Source organism: Phyllostomus discolor, chromosome 2 (genome assembly GCF_004126475.2).
Source record: "Phyllostomus discolor isolate MPI-MPIP mPhyDis1 chromosome 2, mPhyDis1.pri.v3, whole genome shotgun sequence".
Taxonomy (NCBI): domain Eukaryota; kingdom Metazoa; phylum Chordata; class Mammalia; order Chiroptera; family Phyllostomidae; genus Phyllostomus; species Phyllostomus discolor.
In genome coordinates, this window is record NC_040904.2 from 190010090 (window position 1) to 190034189 (window position 24100).

General features: G+C 46.3%; 1 protein-coding gene across 1 annotated transcript; it reads left to right on the forward strand.

Moving 5' to 3' along the window:
- Window positions 1-4424: 4424 nt before the first annotated feature.
- On the forward strand, window positions 4425-23194 carry HEBP1 (heme binding protein 1). The gene is made up of 4 exons (XM_028532591.2): window positions 4425-4625; window positions 11934-12072; window positions 13856-14036; window positions 22617-23194. Exons 1-4 carry the CDS (start codon window positions 4548-4550, stop codon window positions 22786-22788), a joined length of 570 nt encoding a protein of 189 aa, XP_028388392.1. The 5' UTR covers window positions 4425-4547; the 3' UTR covers window positions 22789-23194.
- Window positions 23195-24100: the final 906 nt, after the last annotated feature.

Here is a 24100-nt window from a genome sequence, read left to right on the forward strand (position 1 = left end):
GGCTCCATGGATTTCCCCCTCCTTATATCACCACTCTCCTCATTCTCCTTAGTGCAATTGTTCCCCACTGCCTGTCCCCTTTAATGTTGGGGTTCTGCAGTGTCCTATCCTATGATCTCTTGTCTACACACTCTACCTGGGCAATTCTATCACTTCCAAGGTGCCCATGACTAGCCAAAGATGCTGATGACCTTCCTAGCTATTTCTCCTCCTATTGACCTGACAAAAAATTCAACTTAGTTTTTTTCTGTAAAATAAAAGACACATTTTTCATTTTCACCAATAACTTTTATTGATTTGGATATTTTGAGTATGTCAGTTATCTCCCACATGGTATAATATTGACTATTCTCAGTTAATGTCTTGATTGGATCACTATCAACCTCAACTGGTCTACCTGACCATGGAGCATTGCCTAGCAAGAAATCTCCAGCACAAAATTTCACAAACAACTTTTGACACGTTCAATCAGTCACAACACCTTCTCCATACACTGCACAAATTGTTTTTTGCGGGGTTTTTTTTACATTTTTACCTTTCTTGGAATAATAAAGCATAATATGCCAAAAGTGACGCGTATTTTCTTCCATCTTCAGTATTAAAGTGGCTACACAAAAATTCACCAATTTTGATTTTTTTAAGTCATGTTGATATGACAGCTGTCACAATACACTCTAACAAAATTGTTTCAAATGAACTTAAAGACACCTAAGCACTACTAGAGCCATCTTACAGAAAAAAACAAATGAACTTTTTAGCCAACCCAATGCATCTCTCCCCAGAGACACTATAGTCCTGAGTCTGACCTTCAGCCTCAGTTTAGAAAGCTCAGGGACTTGGTTTACCAGCACTTACGGACTGTTTTGTTTTTTTTTTCTGTCAGGGGAGAGAATTATGTCTAAGGGATAATTGTCACAGAGCAAAGACTCCAAAGATGGTAGGGATTGTTTTCTCTGCATTGATATATATTATTGGTGGTATTGTTAGCATATTTGTCATGAATATTTAAGTAAAATGTAAATTTTTTAAAGTGTGCAAGTGATTTAAAAATAAAAGCCCATTCTGAAAGGGGGAGACCAGAAGCAAAATGCTCCATATGCCATGTTGCAGTACTTACATCAATGGAACAAGGTTCCATTACTCAGTCCTTTTGGGGGGGGGAAGATCACATGAAATGGCACACCCTCGGGATATGTATATTCCTGAGCTTCAACTCAAAGTTAGAATACAGGTAAAAGTCAAAGTCAACCAAATGTAACCCCAAAGTCACTGAACCTTCTTTGCTCATCTTATGTTCTCTTAAGGCAGGTCTCATCTGGCTTCCCTTATAACCCACTCACCCAAGAAAGCATGCTGGTTTAATGAACATTTCTGCAGAGATGGGGGAGGAGATCATCTCGATCATCTTGCATCAGAAAGGAAGACTTCCCTGTAAGGTCCCTGCCCTCAAAATCTTCCTCTCTCCTCAGAACCGACTTCTCTGTCTCTTTAACCCTCTCCTCACCAGCCTGTCTTCCCAGGGCCCCTGGTCTTGCATTCTTGCCCTTGTAAATTTGTATTAGACAATTTAACACGCACGCAACTCTTTTGATAGTGTGCTGCTTTGTCCTGTTTTGCACATAAATATTACTACAGCCATTACTTCACTCTCAGGCTGGGTAAACTCTGCTTCTGAGGGCTCCTCCCATCAAGCTCCGGATTTTGAGTGGGTTCTTCTGCTGTAGATATCAACCCCCACCTCCCACCCCCATCTCTTGCACTACTCTCTCTTTTTGGGTATCATCTCCAGGGAAACAACTACCAGTAGGCAGCTGCAGCAATTGCTCTGATTAACTATGAGCCCCCAGTGTCTTCTTTCCCACCCTCTTCAGTGCTCGGTGATTTGGAAGCTTGGGTTCATACTTCCTGCCCTGCTGCCCCAGGTGCCTAGAGAAGCATTAAGAGCAGCATGCCTCTGGCCCTACAATACCTGCCTTTGAACCCTGCCCCTCGCCATTACTAGCTGTTTGCTCTTAGATGGATTACCAAGCCTCTCTTTGCTACAGTTTCCTGATCAGCAACATCGGGGAAATAATAGTAGCTTCCTCCCAAGGTTAACGTCAAAGTTAAATAAGATAAACTATATAGAGAGCACTTACAATGTACTGGCTCGTATCCAGCCCTCAGTGAGTATAATTAATTATCTCTCTTCTACCAAATTCTGCTCCTTCATTTTATTCTTAAAATCACTGCATAAACAACACATACAATTTTTTTGTCCACAGCACACACACACTCAATATAATTCAATGATAATACCTAATAAGTTGCAAAAGAAAGTATTTCACAACATATTGAAGTCTTTAGCTAAAGGAAAACACCTAACAATCTGTGCTTTAAAATGATGCATCCATGCACTGATCTTGAAGCAGCTGGGTTCAGTTCCTGATCTCAGACACAGCTCCGCCACGGGGGTGCCAAGAGCACAGTCCCTGACAGTGTGCACAGCGCTTTGAAGTGGCTGAGCTCCATTAATCCTCCCAACAACACTGGGGGTAACCTTGTGACCCCAACATTGCAGTGTAGAAGCTGAGGCCTGCGGAGGTTAGGCAATTTGCAGGAGAGACATTAGTCACACCAGTAGGACACAGTAGGACAGAGTCACATTGGAACCCAGATCTTCTGAGCCAATGTCTTTGGATTCCCTCGCTGCTTGACTATAATGAAATGGGCCTAAGTGACAGGCCCATTTCATTGCACCTCATTCGTTATCTAAAATGGGTGATTAGGTCTAATTTCAAGAACAGTTTTGTTAATCATTCAACAGTTATTAAGCAACCCCTAGGTGTAGCAAATGAGAAAAAGCTAAATACATCTTTGTCCTTTAGTGTTAGATTTAGTTTGCAAAGGAGACGTGGCTGTGAGCAGGAAGAATATTCAGGAGCTCTTACGAAGCAACCTACAATCTCTTATGAATTGTGAGCTGCATATCATTTCACACTTTAAGGTCTCTGGATGCTTTCAAATCAACTGAATGTTATGGTTTACTTAGTAGCATTTGTTTTCTTTCTGGGTGGCAGTGTCTCTTATAATCAGTGGCATTTTAGAGTCAAGAAAATATAAAATAATTAAATGGCCATTTATGTTAGAGCTATCGACAAATATTTATTTTGTTAAAAAGTATACCTTTTTATATGTAGTTAATGAAGTTAATATCTATTACCACAAAGCCGGAAGTCATCAGTATTGCCCTTATCGATTCCCACTGCCTGGCTCAAGGTTCAATGTCCCTGGTCTGAAAAGTACAGGCTCAGCAGGAAGTCTGTCAACCCTTGGCATTGGTTCAGAGCTGCCTGCACAAAGAATAAACAAAATAGCACAATTTCAGACTGAAGGACCACCCAGTGTTTCTGGAGACACAATGAAAGTTGAACTTCCAGAGAAGTCAGATTTCAAGGGGTGAGCTACAGGGGGAAGATGTTCTGATGGAGGCATCCGTGTGGCACCGGGTCAGAGACCTGCAGAGGGTGTATGGAGATGGTAAAAGTGACGGAGTGCAATAAAAGCGTGATGAACATTGACACCACAGTCACGATTCCAATCCTGGACAAGCTGCCACATACCGGTTTTTGACCTTGGGAAAGTCACGCAATTATTTTGAGCCTCGAGTTCGTCCCCAGTAAAATAGTTATGTTTAGTTGTGTGGGGAATGGAGACAATATTTGTGAAACACTTGGCAGGGAGAGCAGGCACTCAATAAATGGCACTAAAATTGTCCACAAGGTTTTGAATTGAAGAAGTGAATGAGGAAAGCTCTGCTTTGGAAAAATTAATGGGGAACCTGTTTTGAAAAGAGATTGGAGGAAAGAAACTGGTTAGTACAATAGAAAGCTAGTTAAGGTGCTTTTTCAATTGTCCAGAAGAGAGGTGGGGGTGGGGAGGGCAAACTAGGGGAACCTGTCCGTGGAGATGCCGAGGTCAGGTGCTCTAGAGGCGGGGCGGGGCGGGAGGGGCTACCAAGACTGAACCTGGACCTTGCAGTACCTGCCTGGGACAGACCCTTGGGGGCGGCGGAGGCGGAGGGGAGGCCTGGAAAAGGGGAGGCCTGGATTCCTTCCTCACCGGAGGAATCAAGGGCTTCAAGTTCGGCCTTGGCGGTGGACAGAAATGTGAGAGGAGGTAGTAAGTTCTCCACCGCCTCTGCCTAAATCCTTTACGGGGGACAACCAGTCTGCAGGCACCTCGCGAACCAGTCAGTCTCAGAATAGAAGGAGGGGCGGAGAGCCGGAGTCCTGGGATCCGAAGACACAGCTCCGTCCCCAGGACCCCGGGCAGCGGGGCAGAGGCGGAGCGCCGCTCTTCCCGCCTCTTCCCCCGCCCAGGGCGCGCCACCCCGGGCCCTTCCCTAAGAGCAGAGTTCCGTGGGGCGGAGTCCGAGGTGCCCCGCCCTCCCTACCCTGTCTTGCTACCAGTGCCGGTTCGCCGGGTGACCTCGGTCGCCCCCGGTCGCCCCCGCCGCCTCTGCCACCCCGCGTGCGGTAGCGTGTCCGGAGCCCCGCGGCGACACCATGCTGGGCGTGATCAGGAACTCGCTGTTCGGCAGCGTAGAGACGTGGCCTTGGCAGGTCCTGAGCAAAGGGGACAAGGTAGGCCCGCAGGGCTGCCGAGGACCTGAAAGGGGCTGCGCTCGCAACGCGTCCTGATCGGGGCTGGAGAGGGTTCTGAAGGGCAGGTGGGACAGGAACTTGCCCCGGTTTGTGCGTGGAGATTTCTGCGGTGGGCGCGGCACTGGACTGGGAAGGAGGGAAGGGAGAGGTCCAGTGCCTCGGGGCAAAGGGATCTGCTGGGAGGAGGGGACACAGACCAGCCAGGCTGATTGGCTGGGAGGATCCCTGTTTGGCGAGATGGACAGCGCCTGTTGAATGCATTCGTTCATTTAAACCTTCTGAACATCGCTTTCTGAGAAACTCTCGGTTGCAGAAAAGACTGAAAAAGTGCTGTCCTTGATAATTGCTGTATTCCCCGGAGACTGACCTCACTGCCAACACAGGCAAACTGGCCTGCCCCTTCAGAACAAGGAGTCCACTAGATAATAATCACGTGGACAGGTACTCTGTGCATTTAGTGGCTGTGTGTGCTCAGCTCCCCACCCAGGGCCTCGTTTATTAAAGGACTGTGTTGTCTGGGGACCACGTTCTGGTACCTAGTACAGTGATCGTCACACAGCCCTCAACGGGACTCTGCATTCCTCAAGCAACTAGCGAGAGGCCTGTCACTTCATCTGGGGGGAGGGGGGGTTCCGTTTCCTCAGCTATAGGATGAGCCCTTTAGCCCTGATCAAGGATGACGTTCAAATGCCTACTAGCAGCCAGGCAGCTAATGGGAATGAGTGAAGTGGGCTGTTTTAGACTACAAGGCAAGGTGGAGACCGCAGCAAACCAAAGAGAGAAGGTGGGTCTCCACCGACAGGTCTGCTCCAGGCGTTGTTGCCATGCAGTGATGTGAACCAGGGTGGCCAGATTTGTTTAAGGAAAACCAGCAATCCAGATTCCTCATGTGAAATCTCAATTTGAAATTAACTCCTTCAACAGATAACTGTGCCTTGAGTGCCAACTGTGTGCCCGGCACTCTTATAGGCAATGGAGATGAAAAGAAACTGACATAATTCCTATCCTCATGGAACTTACACTTTAGTGGCTAATGAACAAATAAGTCATATGTATCAGATGGCGATTGGTGTTGCGAAGAAAGACACGCAGAGAGGAGGAGGAAGGAACAGGGAGCATTCAGAGTGAAGCTGTCGTTTTAAGTAAGACAGCTATGTCAGTTTTACCTGTTAGCAACTAAGGCAAATGCTCGTAAATGCTGCAAGCTGAAGGATCTGTCTGGGGCGGGATCTGCCTGTGCTCATGCCAGTCTACCGTCTCCACCTAGTGATCTCTGGGGTCCCCCTTGGCCCCAACACTAGAAGAAGCCACAGGTTACCAACAGCTCCCACAGAGCTTTTCTTTCTGGAGTAGAATCTGGCTCACCAGATCCCTTTCTCACCCACTTCCTGCTTGGTTCTGTGTTTCTCCACATGGAGTGGGGGCTGACCCCTGTGGGCGGTTTCCCGGGCTCCCGCATCAGCTGGCTCCCACAGAGGTTCGCCCAGTGGGAGGCACTAGTGGGAAATAAGAGGGCTGGAGGTGGGAGAAGCCAGGATATTTCTCCCTCTCCTCCTCCACCCTGCCATGTTCCTGGCACAAGGAGCTTCCCTGTGGCTTCCCTTCCCTTGCTAGAGAAGCCACCATGGCTCTAGCTCAGGTACCAAGTAATCCAGATATCTGAACTCAGGTAATAGATCATCCTCCCTCTCCCTTTAGTAGGGTGCTTACTAACCTCTCAACCACTCTGAACCCTGAAATTCCTCAACTATGAGAATGGTAGTGCCTTCTATGTAACAATTAAGATACTTGTGAAGCTTTCATATATGTGTGTATATATATGAAAATTCAGTATGTTCTTATTCTGAAGAGAGCCTCTCCCTGAAATTCTCCCTTACCCTGGAAAGAGTCTGAGTGAGAAACTGGCATCCACTCTCCTGGGCACAGGGTTGGCACAGGCTGTGCCCCGTGTGACTTGGGTTTGGGCTCACCAGATGTTCGAGACTGATTCCAGGCACCCAGAGGGAGGCCCAGGCAGCTGCAGACCTTATCATGTACCTTCTGCATTGCTTGGGAGGGAGGAGGACACGGAGTCGCTTTGTTGGGTTGGGTGGATCTTGTGGGTGCTCAGAGCAGCACTGACATCAACAACTGAGATCCTTCTGGGGTTTGTGTCCAGCCTGTCTACACCGGTTGGGACCCGACTCTCTGGGTTTGAATCCTGGCCCCACCACTTGCCCAGCTGTAACTTGGGCACATGACTTACTTAACCTCTTGTGCTCTTTCCAGTTTCATCTGAAAACAAAGATAAAAACACTAACGTCTTCACAGGATTGCTGGAGGGATTGAATGAATGAATCCATGTAAAATGTTTAAAATAATAACCTTACACATAGAAAGTACTAAGTGGGGTTCATGATGATAATGGTTGTTATTATTAATAGTTTCTTATAATGAGAACATTGGCTTTCAAAATTAGCAATATATACCCACCCAAGTAGCAAGGGGGAAAAATGACCTTACAGAGGAACTTGCAAATCCCATACCAAGCAGCATTCTTGTAAGATCTCTGTCTGGGACTTGAACATGACCAGGGTTCCCACTAAATATTGAAAATTGGTGACCACAGGCCAAAGTCTTCTTCTACTAACCAATTAGGAGCACGGACTAACTGAATGTGGGCAGAGAAGGACTATCATTATGTTCTATCGAACAAGGAATCGTACTTAAAGAAATCACACTTGAAAAATCAAATGTGTTAGCTGTATTAACTTGGTTGCTTTACTTTCTGCAGAAATAGAGAGAACTCTACTTAAATTCAGCTCCTTAAAATAGTTTTTTAATGTCCATTTCTCAAACCTAAGTTTTCTCAGAGATCCTGAGGGTTTAGCAAGAGATTCTGGACGCAGAGGCTGTGAAAACCGGTGGTAGAGAAGCGCCCGTTCTGAACGGCTGATTCTGCCACAGAACCACCTTAAGACATTGTGACCACTTTTCTCCAGGATATATATAACTAGGCGAGGGTCTCATCTCTCCACCCCAGCTACCGCTGTTGCATTCCTTGTCATTAGAGTAAAAACCGGTCTTCACCCCCTGGCCTCCTTTCTCACAAATAGAGTGCCCACTGCATGCAAGATGAAGAGATCCAGTGGTAAACAGTACAGACTCTCCCTGACCCCATGAGGCTTACGGCTGCGGGTGGAGGTTAAAAACATTACCATTCCATTTAAGTTACAGTAAGTATTGTGTTGTGAAAGGACAAACACCTATACAAAATATCTTTGGGAGCTTGTTATTCACTGGGATGCCCCCTGAGGAAGAGACGTTCAGGTTGGGATCTGTTGGGGGAGTAGGGGTCCATCAGGCAGAGACAGGAGAGGAAGCAGCAGGTACAGAGGCCCTGAGGCAGGAATGGCCTTGGCATTTAAGGACACAGCAGAGGGCCAGTGAGCAGGTACTCTGGGTGTAGCTGGCAAGGTGGGTAGAAGCTAGGTGGTCCCTGGACCATCTGGGATAGGTTAAGAACTTGGTCAGAGGAGGCTTTTAGACAGGGCATTAATCCACACAGTTCGATTTATATACAGTGTTCTGTAAATGTTCTCTGGGCAATCTCAACCTCACTCACAGCCGTAGTCACCCTTTATGCTGACGACTCCCAAATTTATATCCCGATGCCGGTCTCTGCTGGTCTCCAGACCTGTGTGTCCAAGTGCACAATGGAAGCTCGCTCAGCTGTAGCAGGAGACCGGGGGACTGACAGATAGGTAAGGGCCCTTCCACCCTAGAGCTGTCTGCCCTTGGAGTTCATAGGAAGGAAGGATCACTGAGGAAGAGGAAGTGGGGCTGAGTTAAGCCTTAAAGGATGGTAGACTTTTCATGGGGGTCTTGGCTTTCTGCACCAAACTGGATTGCTTTATGAGCAGTCTTTCTGGGGACCAGGGTGAGAGCACAGACCACCTATAACATTCCCCAGACACAACTGCAAAATCTTTCATTTAGATAACACACATCAACAACAAAAAAATCAGCTGAACTAATTTGGGTTAGACGAAACTGACTTGCTGGCAGATCACCACCGTTGGACTTACGGTTACAAACCCAGCTCCCTGTGACAGCCTGCGAGTTCTTCAGGATCTGGGCCCCACCAGGTCCTCTGGCCTCCTGTCTTACTCAGTCCTGCTTGACAGTCACTGCTCCAGCCACCACGAACCATTTGTATTTGTCACCATCGAAACACTGTTCCCTAAGTCTTCTCTTTCACCCCTGTGGTGCCCCCTATCTGGAATTGCCCTCCCTAAACTGCCAGAGCATTTACGACATTGTATAATAATTTATATAATTCTCACCACCCAGCTAGACTGCCTATACCATATTGAGCTCCAAACCTGTAGCACCTGCAGAGGTTTTCAATAAATGTTTATTGAATGAATCAATGCATCAGTGACTGAATGTCCAGTTGGATGATCTATAAGCCCCACAGAGTTAGCATAACCTACCCAAACACATAAACACACACACCGTGTCCCCCAAACTCACCTAAGTAAGTCTCTTCTGTGGTCCCACACTGCCTTTACACTCCTCTCCCCCTCAACATGCCATTGTTTTATAACTTGTTTCCTGGCTACTTCCAGCAGACCGTGCCTCTCATGAGGTCAGACACCGTATCTTTCGTCTCTGCGTTGCGGCAGGGGGCAAGTGCCGCACCGTAGACGTTCCATAGTTGTGGGTTGACAGCATTAGATTAAAATGTAAAATTTGAGGACTTATTGGGGATGAAGACACTTTGACAATTAGTAAGTAATTTTCAATGATCTGTCTAATTCCATCATGTTTTCTTAATGTGATACCCTGAAAAACTAACATCCTTTGTAATTCCTTTATTCACAGTAGGTGCACTGCTTTTTACTTATTCATATTTAAATATGCCCACTGAGCAATTGGAATGAGCCACGTGTTCTTCACAAGAAGTAGTATGGAACTTTATTTCATTTGTTTATTGCCTCCCCTCGGAAGGACTGGGACTGCCAGTCGCAGGGGACCGACTGCATTGCAGAACGCAGTCCTGTGTAAACCTTTCTGCCAGAAATTTCCCAGAGACATCCTGTAAAGCTCTTGTCACCTGTAGATGAAATACTGTTGTGGTGGGTGGCCTCGGTGACCTCCCTTCCATACGGAGAATCATGACTTTCTGTGTAAGAAACTGTAGTGTTTGAAGCTAAAACAGTAAAGTAACATATGGGGGCTTAAATTCCAGCTCCAGTTTCACATTTAGGAGCTATGTGGTCTTAGGCAACTCTGGTTCTTCATCGCCTCTTTGGTAAAATTAGTTGGATTGGGTGAACTTTAAATATCTTTCATGCTGAAACTCTGTGATTCACAGAGTGGCATTTCTGCAATTTAAAACACTAGAAGTGGTGAGACTCAGTGGACTTCGAGTGAGGGCTGGGTCTGGTCTCTGTTGTAACAGACAAAGCCAGAAGGAGCAAAACACCTCAAGTTTACATAACAACTTGCTACTGAAGGCGCTGGGAATGTCAGACTCGCCCAAGGGAGGGCCTCACAGCAAGCCACAGATTAGCAGGCCTGATGCCCCAAATTCTTGGCCAATCTGTGGCCTCTTGACTCTCGGTCTGGGATAATGTCACCCACAGGGGCGAAAGAGGAGAGTCAAAGAACAGTGTGATGATGGTGACAAATACAAGTGGTTCACGGTGGCTGGAGCAGCGACTGCCAAGCAGGGCAGGGACGTTTATGAAATTGGCACTCAGGGTTCGCTTGTAGAGTTTCCTGGGCCCTTTCTCACTACTCTCCTTTAATTTTGTATTATAAAACATTAGGTATTTTTACATTCTAAAATTATAAGAGTACATGTACTGCACTTTTTTCACACTACACAGGCCCCTCACAGCCCCTCAGTCCTGCCCGTCTGCAGAGATTCATTATGTCCCCCTGGGAGTTGGGAATCCTCCGTCTAGGATGTCATAGGGAGGCCTATTTGACTGGCCGGGGGCAGCCAGGTCCTTTATCATGTCTATTTTTCATAATCATTAGTAAGAGCGGCAGCTCCTTAATCAATACGTATCCACTGAACACCTCCCATGTAAAGCTCTGTGGCATGGCTCCTACCCTCAGAGACCCCACAGCAGGGTCTTCTAGCGTTCTGTCACCAGACAGTAAAATCAGTATAGAGCCCGTCTCTCTTCTCTTTGTGGAAACGATAAAATCCACTCAAATAGAGCAGGATAGAAGTAAACGGAAGTAAATAAGAAAAAAAAGGCCAGTATATCAGGATGCATCCTGTCCACAAGGGTAAAGTATGATTTTGTGAAACTGTTTCCATCACATGCATGTTCATGAGAGGGTCGGCTATAAACGTGTATTTCTTGTTACAGATTGTAATTTTCACAAAGTTTGAAAACACCTGCTTCCCAATACAGAAATACAGATTGTATTACTGAGCTATCCAATGGCAAAGAGGAGGAGATGAAGCAGAGCTGCAGGGGTCTGTAGGGGAAAGAACGATGGTCTTCGGCCAGAGGCTCAGCACAGGACCGTGATGAGGCGAGGCTGCTAGGGCAGTAGGATTGTGGGGAAGTGGATTGCCGTGGAGCTGAGCATTCAGGGGAGTGGCGGGTATGATTCGGTGAGATGAGGTGGGGGGAGGAATGGCCTCTGGGAGCAGAGCGTGAACAGGACCACCCTGGTTCTTCCAGAATGGCAGCACCGTTACTGGAATGAGGTACATCTTGGGGCCTTGGAGTTTTGTGGGATTGTTGTTGTATTTCTGTGTTTCCTCCTTCCCAGTTGTTTCTTCTCTTTTTCTGGATCTTCTGTTAATTCAGATATTGAATCTCCTGGCTTGATCCTCTCATTTTCTTTTCTATTTTCTACTTCTTTGCCTTTTTTACTTGACTTTTTGGGAGATTTCCTTCAACTTAATTGTCCAAACTTTCTGCCAAATTTTTTATTTCTGTTGTATTTTTAATTTCCAAGAGCTCTTTGATCTCTGAACATTCTATTTTTATAGTATTCTGGAGATGTTCTGGGTTCTGTTGGAGGCAATACCTTCTCTTCCCTCTCCGAGGATATTGATTGCATGAAGTTTTTTCTATTGTCTCTACATTGGTACGAAATCCCAGAACCTGTTTCTCATGGCCCTTTATACTCAGGGCTGTTTCTTCCACCCTGTGGCCATACTCAGGCTGTTATGGGGAGTTTCTCCTCCTGTAGCTGGATTATTACTGCTTCCAGAGTCCTCACGGGTGGCTACTGGACATCTCTTGAGCACTGTGTATTCTCTGTCTCTAGGGAGAAGTGTCCTACGAGGAAAGGGCCTGTGAAGGCGGGAAGTTTGCCACAGTGGAGGTGACAGATAAGCCTGTGGATGAGGCTCTGCGGGAAGCAATGCCTAAAGTCGTGAAGTATGTGGGAGGTGCCAATGACAAGGGTGAGTGTCCCTGAAGGACGTGGCTCTGGTCTCAGGGGAGCCTTGCATGGTCTCACTTCATCAGTGAAAAACACAAGGGAGAGCCACAAGGCACCTGTCACTACCTGTTTCGGTGACATGTGAACTTGCTGCGCTGCCTGACAAAGGAAGCTTCTGGAGACTGCACTGACTTCAGCCCAGCCCACCCCACCCCTCGCTTTGTAGTATCCCTGCATGATATCACTGAGTTTGTGCTTTTCTCTCAGATACGGTTTTTTTGTTGTTGGGGGGATGGGGTTAAACCCTACAGTGCTTATGTCTTTGGATTGGTAGACTGGGGAAAGTGTGTCCACGGTAAGCCAAGCCACAAAGAGAGGACCAGCCCCTGACTCCAGGCTTCTGCCCCCAGGCAGGAAATCTCCTTATTCAGCCCCCTGGTAGCTTGGGCTCCATGGGGTACCAAGGGACAGTGAGTGATGAGTATCCCTGAGCTCCCTGGCTCTGATCTGGCAAAGAAACAGTCAGAGCCCTGGCCAGGTGGCTCAGCTGGTTGCAGTGTCATCCTGGTGCACCAGGGTTGCAGGTTCAATCCCCGGTCAGGGTGCATACAGGAATCAACCAAGGATGCCTAAATAAGTGGAACAACAAATCAGTGCTTCTTTTCCTCTCTCTCTCCCTTCTTCTCCCCCCTCTTCTTCTCTGTCTCTAAAAGTAATTTTAAAAGAAAGAAATAAAGGAAATAGTCTTGATGAGCATTTTTTTAAAAGATGTCAGTCGGTGCTGGCTGCCTCCCTACTTTAAAATGATAGGCCTGAGGTCCTGTGTACCTGTTAGCATTAAATCATATGAACTGAACTCTTATGCTCTCCAGTTTGGACTGTACTTTGGAATCACTGCAAACCCAAAATGGGCCAGAAAGCCAGGTGAAAACAGAGATGTCACGAGAATTTTTAGGATAGCTCTCAAGCTGATAACTTAGGTTAGAAACTAGTGTCAACCTCAGTAGCACTTACTAGGCTTACTAGGCTTACTAGGCACTTATTAGCACTTACTAGTAACCAGGCTATAGTTGATGAGTTGACCTATGGGAGGTCAGGAAGGAATCCTTTTCTTCTTAACACTATCATGACATTTTTTATAAGGAAGTATGTTTAAAGTTATAAAACTCCTTAAATAAAATATTGAAAATAACAAAACAGCACCCCTCATCCATCTTTTCTAGTACAACCATTGTCTCTTGGGGGGTGTCTCTTTAGGGCTATAATCATAGTGTTTGTGTAATTGTATGTCCTGCTCCTGTTACTTATTTCATCACTTTTTCCCACTGTTGTGAAGCAGTCTTCTTCGGCATAGCTATATTAAATTGTACTGTGTGCCTATAGGTTACTTAAACACATTCCTATTTTGAGCCTACTTATATGGCTCCCAGTTTCTCATCATTATAAATTCTCCTGCAATGAATACCCTATTACCTATATCCTTTTCTGTATTTTGGGTATTTCCTTTAAATTGATTATTTAGATAGAAAGTAATTAGATACTGATATATTTACAGTCTTGATATATGTTACCAAATAATTTGATTTTCAAAAAAACTGGAATCACTACACTACAACTTCCAATACATGCAAATTGGAGGTCTTCTGTGTCTGGCTACATATTTTTAATGTCTCAAGTGTTTATTGTTAACTTCATGAAGAGAAAGGATTGTCGCGGAAGGAGAAGGAGACCAGCGAACCTTCCGCAGGCCTGAGAGGGTTCTGCCTCTCATTCCCACCTCACTCCCTGGGGTTTCCTCTTTTCAGGAATCGGAATGGGGATGACCGTTCCCATTTCCTTTGCCGTGTTTCCCAGTGAAGACGGCGCCCTGGAGAAGAAGATCAAAGTCTGGTACCGGATCCCAAACCAGTTTCAGAGCGACCCGCCGGTTCCCAGCGATGAGGGCGTGAAGATCGAGGACAGGGAGGGCATCACTGTCTACTCCAGGTACGGGGACGATCCCGTCACGCTTCGATAAACGGTTATCCCATGAAGTTTGGTTTCCATCCACCACCCGACGTACTTACGAATTATTTTTTCTTGAGACGAGAACTCTCTTAATAACTTTCAAATGTACAACACAGTATTGCTAGCTGTGGTCACCTCACTGCACATTACATCCCCGGAACTAATTTCTCTGAGAGCTGGGAGTTTGCACCTTTTGACCACCTTCGCTGGTTTCTCTCACCCCCCACCTCTGGCAACTACCTATATGGTCTGTGTGTCTATGAGTTCTTTTTTTTTTAAGTCCACATGTAAGTGAGATCAGAGTATTTGCTCTTCTAACTTATTTCATTTAGCATAATGCCCTCAAGGTCCACCCACGTTGTCGCAACTGACAGGATTTTATATATCGCATCTTCTTTCTCCATTTATCTGTAGATGGCCATGGACATATTTCGCCATGTATGATGTACACTTTTTTCCCAAATCTTCGAGGAAAAAATAAGGATGTGCATTATACATGGGTCTAATGATTGCACACCATAGGTATGATAATGGGTATAGTAATCCTATGTGTAATGTGCACAGAAACATGGGTGTGCATTACACACAGGAGCACATTAAACACGGCAAAATATGGTAAGTTGTTTCCAGGTCTTGGCTATTCTAAATAATGTTGCATTGAACATGGGGATTCAGATACATGCTAAGATAGTAAATTTATTTCCTTGACATATACACTCAGAGTGGAATTGCCAGATCATGTGGGAGTTCTATTTTTAATTTTTTGAGGACTCTCCATACTGTTTTTCATAGTGGTTGTGTCAAATTTACATACCCACCAACAGTGCACAAGGGTTCCCTTTTCTTCATATCCACAGCAACACTTGTTATTTCCTGTGGGGTTTTGTTGTTGTTGTTGTTTTTGTTGTTAGAGAGGGAAGGGAGGGAGAAAGAGAAGGAGAGAAATATCGATGTGCGACAGATACATCTATCCGTTGCCTCTCACACGCCCCCAACTGGGGACCTGGCCCACAACCCAGGCATGTGCCTTGACTGGGAATCAAACTGGCGGCACTCAGTCCACTGAGCCACACCAGCCAGGACTCCTGTGGTTTTGATAATAGCAGTTATGGTAGTTTCCTTGCTTTCTGGTATATTTCTACCTTGACATTTCTTGTTCCATGGCTGGAATTGGTTGTTTCTCTAAGGAACCCTGGTTCCTTATGGTGGGAAAGGGTATCTATTTAAAATGTACTATTAAAGCCAGGTCTGTGGAAGATTCCTTTTAATTCTCTGAAATCTAAACAGACCTAAGTAACATCTGATGTGCAGCCTGGCTCAGTGAGTTTTCTTCTAACCAACCTGCAGTCCTAAATTAGCATATGATCATTCCTCACCTAGCCACTTGGTGTCACTGCACAGTCAAATGTTCATTCAAAGGTACCTTACGGTGGAAGGCAGAGGCAATAAGGTAGTAGAAGGCAAATGCCCTATTTCAAATGAATGCATTCAGTGACAAAATAAATTCTAAAAGGAAAGCCTTGCATCCTGAATTCAGCCATCCTTTTCTCTGCCTTGTGAAGGATGACCACAAGGGACTATACATTTACTCACAGTGTTAATTCATATGCTTTTAAAATGAATAGAAGGCTATGAAAAAAATAACACTACCAGAATATTTTTCCTTTACACAAGAGGCAGTAGAATTATTTTTACACTTGGATGAGCAGCCCCGTTCCACCGCAATGCCCTCCCTCTGCTGTCTGTAAATACCACTTAGGTTGGAGTGCAGCCTCCTCTGGCCTTTCAGCACTGAGTTCTCATAGACACCAATAGTGGCAGAGGATCCATGGTCTTAATGAAAGTTTCATGGTTTTAATGAAATGTCTGGGTATAAAGGAAAGGGTGAAAAACACAGAGTTCATTGTCAGGGAGACCTGGCTGTAGTCCTAGCTCTCCTGCTTAATGGCTAGGACTTTAGCTTGTTATTGAGTCCTCTGTGCCTCGGTTTCCCATCTGTAAGATGGGGGTAAGAATACCTAGCCCATAGGGTTACCGTGAGGATGGAATATGATATTTGTAAATGCCTATACACTGCTAGACGTGAAGTAAACGCTCAGTGAATGTTCTCTACTTCATAACTTCACCTCCCTCTGAGAATTAAAGTTTTCTTAGAATTAACAACAAAAAGGGCAAGTTACTACAAATGTACACGTCAAGTTCAAACCTCAACTCTAGTAATTGAGTTTTATGACTCTGGGCTTTCTGAGCTTCAGCTTTCTCATCTATAAAATAGAACACATGGTGCATTACTATGAGGGTCCAGGGTTTTGATCCCTGCATTTCTCTATTTTTCCTTCTTCCCTAAAGACCTTAGTCCCCTCCCATAGTATCACTTGTCACCCTTTCATCAGTAACTCTCCAAACTGACCTCTGTCCAGCCCTTGAATCCCTTAGCATTCATCAGACCCATCATCGTCAGGCTCATTGCGAAGGCCAAGGTGAGAGCATTTACACATTCATTCTTTCATTTAAAAAATCACATTCATTTTTTACCTACTCTGTACCAGGAATTGTTTTAAATCCCTAAAACATAGCAGGGACCAAGCAGAGCAATTGCTTCTTGAAGTGGGAGAAACATTTGAGTGGAGAAAACACACAAAAACCTAAATGTCTCAAGATAATTCAATGAGTTGTTTCAGAGATAAGAACTGGTATCTGTGGATTGAAAATATAGGGAAGCATATTTCCACTCAAAAATAAAAACATTTTGCCCTGACCAGTGTGGCTCAGTTCGTTGGGTGACATTACACAAAGTGAAAGGCCGCCAGTTCAATTCCCAGTTAGGGCACAAGCCTGGGTTTCAGGCTCAGTTCCGGTCGGGGTGCCTTTGAAAGACAACTGATCGATATTCCTCTCTCACATTGATGTTTCTCTCCATCTCTTTCTCCCTCCCTTCCCCTTCTCTAAAAATAAATAAATAAAATCTAAAAAAATCTTAAAAATCTAAAAGCCACTATCACACATGCTCCCAGGAGATGCCCCAGCCCCAGTTATGTGCTGTCCTCTTTGGGCTGGCTCACCCGGATGGCCAGAGACATCGGTTGGGGGTAGGTCTGCCTGGTTTTCCGGGGAGTAGGCACCATTCTGGCATAAGGTGTCTGTCAGTAAAATGGACAGATGACGAGGTAATGCAGTCTTTGCCCTGGAGGAATTCACGTACCATCTGGACAGCCATATGACAATTATGCTATGACATGTTTGTACTAAGTGGGAAATTTAGTTCAATTTGACAATCGAGTACTTCTGATATGTAAGCCCACCCCACCTCTTAAAGCCCTGCCAATGATAAGATTCTGCTGTAAACCTAATCATCTAAATTAATCACCTAAAATCTAAATTAATCACCATTCATTCCCACCCCCAACTGATCAGTTGTCCCACCAGTCTTTTACAAACGGGTCCTTGGAAGGGGCTTCAGTCACCATTTGGGGGTGGACGAGCCCAAGTCCACAGGACTAGCTCGGCCTTTCTCTCAAGCACCCGCCTTACTTACATGTCCAGCTCCGCAGGAGGTATCACCACGTAAACCTCCTCAGCTATCTTCCAAATCAACGTGTCTGAGACGAAACTCAACTTCCCTCCCCAAATCTGATCCCCTGTTCTCTGTCTTACTGAAGGTCCCCTCCATTCTCCTACCCATCCTATTCAAATGTCATCCTAACTCCTTCGCCTTCCACATCTAACTACTCGCCAAGTTCTCGTCACCTCCTAGCTGCCCCTTCCCTTCCATCCACACTGCCGCAGGTGTCCATCACCTCTTGCCTAAACAATTGCCAGGGCCTCCTGATTATTTCCAGTTCTTCCCTCTCTTCCCTTCTGAGGTGCCCTCGGATCACGGCCAGCTCGAAAGTACAGGATCGATCACACTACTCCCCCTGCTGCTCAGCGCTGGCCGTGGGCCACCGCCCACCTCTAACCTAGGCACACATTAGGACTGGGACAATTGTTCCCAAGGGAGCAATAAAATGCTCCTCCCCCTGAGTAGGGGGATGGGTGAACTTTGCGTTGGATCCCCAAATGTTCAACCAGGCAGGGAGGCCAAGTAAAAATGCCTAGACGTGGCATTTACTGCCCTCCACGCACAGCCCCACTCCACTGTCCACCTGATCTCTCAGAGCACCCCACCCCCACCTCCCAATGGCTCCCAAACACACGTGCAACATCCACTTCCATACCTCCACTCAGCCAGCTCTTCTCAAATGTCCTCCCCAGTCTGTGCTCATTGCAAGCCCTGGGGGGACAGGAATTTTTGTCATATGTTACATTGCTAGCACGAAGAAGAGATACACAATAAATAGTTGCTTAATATCACATCCTCCATAATGCCTTCCCTTTGTGTTCCAAGACAGATCATTCCCCATCTCCCACCCCCAGATCATTCTGTTTGTGCCTTTCACCTCAATTCTAGAACCTTCTGCCCTATAGATTGTCTTTATGTCTTTCTGTCCCGACCACTACAGTTAGACCGTGCAAGAGCAGAGACATCTTTATCATCTTCACAACTCTGTGGTGTCTAGCTTGGGTTTTGTGCTCAGTGATGCTCAGCTCAGTAAGTCTGGCTCGACCTGATACCAAGAAACACCTTATGGTGTGAAGCCTGCCTCTTTCCCACTGGCATGAGATTGTCAGTTGCTAGTCTTGAATTTCTTTGGCCTGGCACAGAGCTACACGTATAGCAGAGTCTCCACAAATCTGTGCTGACATGTCGATTGCTAAAGCTTCAGACCAAGTTGTATCGTCAGGCTCAGAGATACTCCATTTTTCTTTCCTCCTCACTGCCTGTCTTTACCAGACACTCCCCAAGAGATAACATGTTAGGATTATTTGCGTCCTTGAACCCTCATTTCCTCCCCCAGCTCTACCTCTAACTCTTCCAGCCCCCTTTAGTCAGTGCCTTTTGTATTTCTGGAATCTAAGACATGTGTTATCTCCCTGGTTCCCATGGTAACCAAAAAAATCTTCGTTAGGAATGCTGAGCGCTGATGTTGGGTGAGATAAAATACAGCGCCCCCAGGAGAGCTTCTTTGAAGATGGGGACTTTGAGACTTGTTAACAGGCTTACAAAAATAATATATAGACTTCACGTTTATTTCCTTTGAGGAGCTGCAGGCACTTTATGAGCAAGCCTTAACTCATACTCCCACATGCTCGTGAATCTGGAGAGCTGTGGGCACTGCGTTGTTACCCTGCGAGTACAGCTTGGAAGCTGAGGCGGAGAGGAACGAGGCAGCTTGTCCCAGAACACAAGCGAGGCAGCCAGGGCTGGGCTTCCTTCATTTATCAGGGTTGTGTGCCTGGTAGGGTTTGGTGTTCTGGCTTGTTCGTGCCATCTTATGACTTGGTTAGATTGGCAGGAAGGAGAACACATGTGTCTATTCCACAGCCCACCCAGTTTTGCTTATTTCTAGTAGAAGGCTCCCAGGATGAAGCAATAGCAAAATTTTTATGTACTGGCATGTCCGTCCACAGGGGGATATATATATAAACAATTGGGTTTTTTTTCCCCCAGTAATGAACTTAAAAATCCCCCAGTGATGACATTCTCTCCCTCCCTGCCAGTCTCCTTGTGCTTCTCACACAGCTCCTCAAGAGTCCTTTGCCAAGTCCTCATCCTTCTCACCACTTGGGGACTGGGAGTCCCTAAAGCACTTGACTGGTTCTCTGCTTGCTTTCCATCTAGGCCTGGCCTCCCTCCTTACCATGAGTCTAACCAGCAGCTACTCTTTGGTCAGTCCCACATTTCCCTCATCCCTTAGACTCATCCATCTCCCAAATCAGTAGCTCTGACACCAGTCTTTTCCCAGTCCTAAGGAGATTTTCACAGTGCCTACCACGCACTTAGGTACACAGTCATTGTTGCGTGAGTGCATTTCACAGAGACAACTTAAGTACATCAACATGCCCCAAACCAAATTACTGACCCTCCCAACCGTCCTCCCAACGTGATGCTTCAGCCTAGAACCCCTACTCTGACTCGTGGCATCAGTCCATCCAGAGGCTTAACTGGAAGCCCTGGGGCATCCCCGACTCCCCTCTGCCCAACCTCCCCTCCACACCCAGGCACCTCTCAAATTCCCTCTGTCCTCGTCACCTCACCCTGGTCTGTTCCTGGCCCCCAGCGACTCCATTTCTCCTGCCCCTCCACTGCAACCAGAGGCATCTCTCCAAAATGCAATCTGATCACATCAGCCTCTTACTTTAAAACCCCTTCGTAAACCAACCTTTGCGTCTGGGGTCAGGATCAAAGTCCCTTCACAATGTGCCTCCAGCCAACCCACTTTTCCTGTTTGAAATCCCACTACTTTCCCCTTAGCATGTCCTTCAGGTGTTCGTTATATGCATACGTGAACGTGGAGGCAAACGGACTGAAGCACTATCGTCTTCAGGTCTATCCGCCTAAAGACAGTAACTTCCGTTGTTTTTCCCAGAATTGTTCATTTAGCCAAGGAGTCTAATACGTGTCAGGCACTATGGTAGGTGCTCACACCAGTGGGCAACAAAGTGACAAAGATCCTTGCTTTGTGGGGCCTGTATTCTACCAGGGAACTCAGGTCATAAGCAGTGAACACAGTAAGTACAGATAAAGTAGATAAAAGGAAGAAGAAAGGGGGAGGGGAGAGGGTTTGTAAGATTACATAGGATTTGCCATGAGACCTAACTGAGAAGGTGAGATTGCTGATGGAGCCATCGTTATCACCACGAGGCCCTCTCCCTGTGGGCCGGACAGTATTGTAGATTGTCGTCATACCCCTCACTGCCGGAGTCGGGGAATCTAATGGCTGTTCTGAGCGAACTGTAAAGTAACAACAATGGCTACAATTTCTTGTGAGCTTACCATGTGACAGGCACTGGGCCAAGCAGTTTACACAACCTTTTCTCCTTTAAGCCTTACAACAGCCTCCTGAGACTGATGCTTTTATCCCTATATAACAGAGGAGGGAGAGATTAGAGGAATTCAGGTGTTTGGCCAAGCCCATGAGCTAGGAAGTGGCAGAGGTAGGAATTGAGCACACAACTAGCCATTTTTTCCTCCCACTGATGAATGAAGACGGTTGTGAACCACTCCTTTGGATGTTTCCCAAAACCAGTAGCTTAACGAGCCCACATCACCCATTTTCACAGAAGAACAAGTTAGTATCACGGCGTGAGAGGGGCCACAGAGAGCACGCAACACCTGTACCCTCGCCCAGCATCTGATTATTTCCAGACAGGTGGTTCTCAATCTGGAGACATACTTTGAAAGTAATTCCAGTGTCTGGCAGGCTTCTCTTGCCAGAAAAAGACTCCCTTAGTGTTCATCTTCTGTCTACCAATCCAGTTTCCTCTCATTTGAGCCTCGGTGAAGCTAGAGCTCGACTTTCTTCACCTGCCTTATAATTTTTCTCCGATGTATTTGAAGAGCCGAGTCTCCTCTATTCCAAATTAGTCTCAGCCCTGTCCCAGTTCTGTAGCTGTTGTCTAGACATTATAATAACCAATCTCTTAAAGATGAAGTCCTGGGTGTTTTCACGTCAATAACCCTGTAATCAACATGCTGAATGCTTGCTGAGCATGACTAACCACTTGGGAAAGAGCAAAGCGTGAGTCAGAGAACCCCACCAAAAATAATGCATTTGGCCTAATCTTGGCCTGATGCAGATTCAGACTTTTGAGTCATAAAGCTCATTAGAAATGGGAATGTATTTGACTCTAATAAAGATTTTAGAACGACACAGATTCAGAGTGGTGTATTTAGGGTAGACCACAGGATAAATTTTGGAGCGTAGGCAGATGACATAAGGAGAGAATAATAATCTTGAGAACGGAGGCTTTATTGCTTTCCTGTTCCCACCTTCTGTCATCAGGAGAAAAGCCCGATTTTAAAATGAGTCTCTTTACTAGAAAAAGGTTTTCATGATTTGATCGGGGAAGGGATTTATTAGAAGCAATTTCTTTATTTGGGGCATGCTTAAAGTTTGCCCAGGGGCTCTCCCAAAGCTGCCTCAGGTCCCCGCCTTTGGTGACTCTTTCTGAACAAAGCTGCTGCTTCTCACTGTTGTGAGGTGCTCACTGATCGGATAACTGCTGTGCTGGGGGAGGACCATCACCTGCAGCTGCACCCGGACTCCCCTTTATCCTGCCTCACCCAGCTGGAGACCAAGGCAGAGAAGAGGGGCAGCAGTAGAGGGAGCTGGAGGAAAGGGAGAAGGTCAGCTGCCATCTGCGGGAAAAATCACAGGAAAAGGAAAGCTCGCATTTAGTGTGGAAATACTGTGTTTCAGGCTCTGCATCAGAGATTTTCGCAACCATAAATGCTCCTAACAACCTTGGAGGAAAAAGAAAACATACCCCCATTTTACAAATGAGGGTCCGCAGCTCAGAGAGGTCCAATCTGCCCATCTAGGAAGTGGCAGACTCACAGTCTTACCACGGTAGCTTGACTGTCAGAATAAGCGCCGTGAGTGACCTTTTTGGAAAGATCCCCTGTCTTGGAGACCATGTCCTTTCTTAACCAGCCCCTTGCTCTTGTACCCTCAGGCAGTTTGGGGGTTATGCCAAGGAAGCCGACTACATAGCCCAAGCCGCCCAGCTGCGTACCGCCCTGGAGGGCACAGCCACCTACCGGAGTGACATCTACTTCTGCACTGGATACGACCCTCCCATGAAGCCCTACGGGCGCCGCAACGAGGTCTGGCTGGTGAAGACGTGAGGCGGCGCCTCGGGGTCTGGGCTTGTGCCCACGCACTGGGCGGGCAGGAGGGGCTTCGAGCTGCAAATTCAGCTCAACCAACATTCCTTCCAAGCCAGTTGCTGCTAAATTTCTGAGATAAGCCTGTTCAGTGTGCTGGGGCTCTTTTTCTCATGGTGGGAAATACAGCTGAGATGGGCCGCATCCCTCTAACTGATCTAGAATGTTCTATGGGAGACCAGGAAACCCCAGCAGCATTTTGCCAGCTACCTGGGCCTCGAAAAACTTGGTATTTTACAATTCTTGAATCTTCATTTTTGTAGTTGAGGGGGAAATGTAATTTGTCTATGATCTTTTATCTGTGATTCTTATAAGAGCTTTGTCTAAAAAGAAACTGAAAATAAAGTGCTTTGACTCAAACAGCTGAAGTAAATCCTAAGTATAATTATTTCAAGATTCTACCATTTTTGGATGCCAGAGTGGAGGAGGTTGGGGGACCGGGTGCAAAATAAAGGGATTAAGTACAGATTGGTAGTTACAAAATAGTCGTGGGTATATAAAGTACAGCATGGGGAATGTAGTCAATATTCTCACAATTGAGAATATTGTCACAATTACATATGGTGCCTGGTGGGTACGGGAAATAGCGGGGGGAACACTTTGTAAAGTATGATTGTCTAACCACGACGCTGTACACCTGAAACCAATATAAAATAATATTGAAAGTAAACTGTCTTTGAAACACAAAACAATATTTTTAAAGATTCTACCATCGTATAGATAATATAATTATCTGTAAGTGTCACTGATGGCGTTTACTGCGGCAGGACTCCTTCAGGATGTAAACCCAAAGACCCCGGGGCAGGACGACGTGCACCGCGTGCCTGGCCAGCTCTGAATCATAGATGTTTACCGCGGCTGTGTGGTAGTGATTCCACCATCGTCAGTGGAGGTGCCTATGTGCAGCTGTGGTCCATGAAGCGTCCAGGAGCCAAAAAAAAAAAGTAGCTGGAGGAGAAAAATTATCGCACTCTGACACACAAACCTAAAGGCGGGGAATTCACTCTGAGGATGAGTTCGAGGGAATGAGATGAGGTTAGAAAAAGCTGGGGGCCCAGTGACATTAACTGAAGAGGATAGAAATGAAAGAAGCAATGTGTAGTTTGCCTGCAGAGAATGAAAGGGGACCGGAGGCAGCATGAAAGGCAGGGGGAGCCAGTGAGGACAGAAGGACAAAAGGGCCCGAGGGTCAGAGGGCAGGTCACAGGGCACATAGAGGGCGCACGGACCTTCCAGGGATCACCAGGCCTGGCCCTGTTCACAGCGCTCCCTG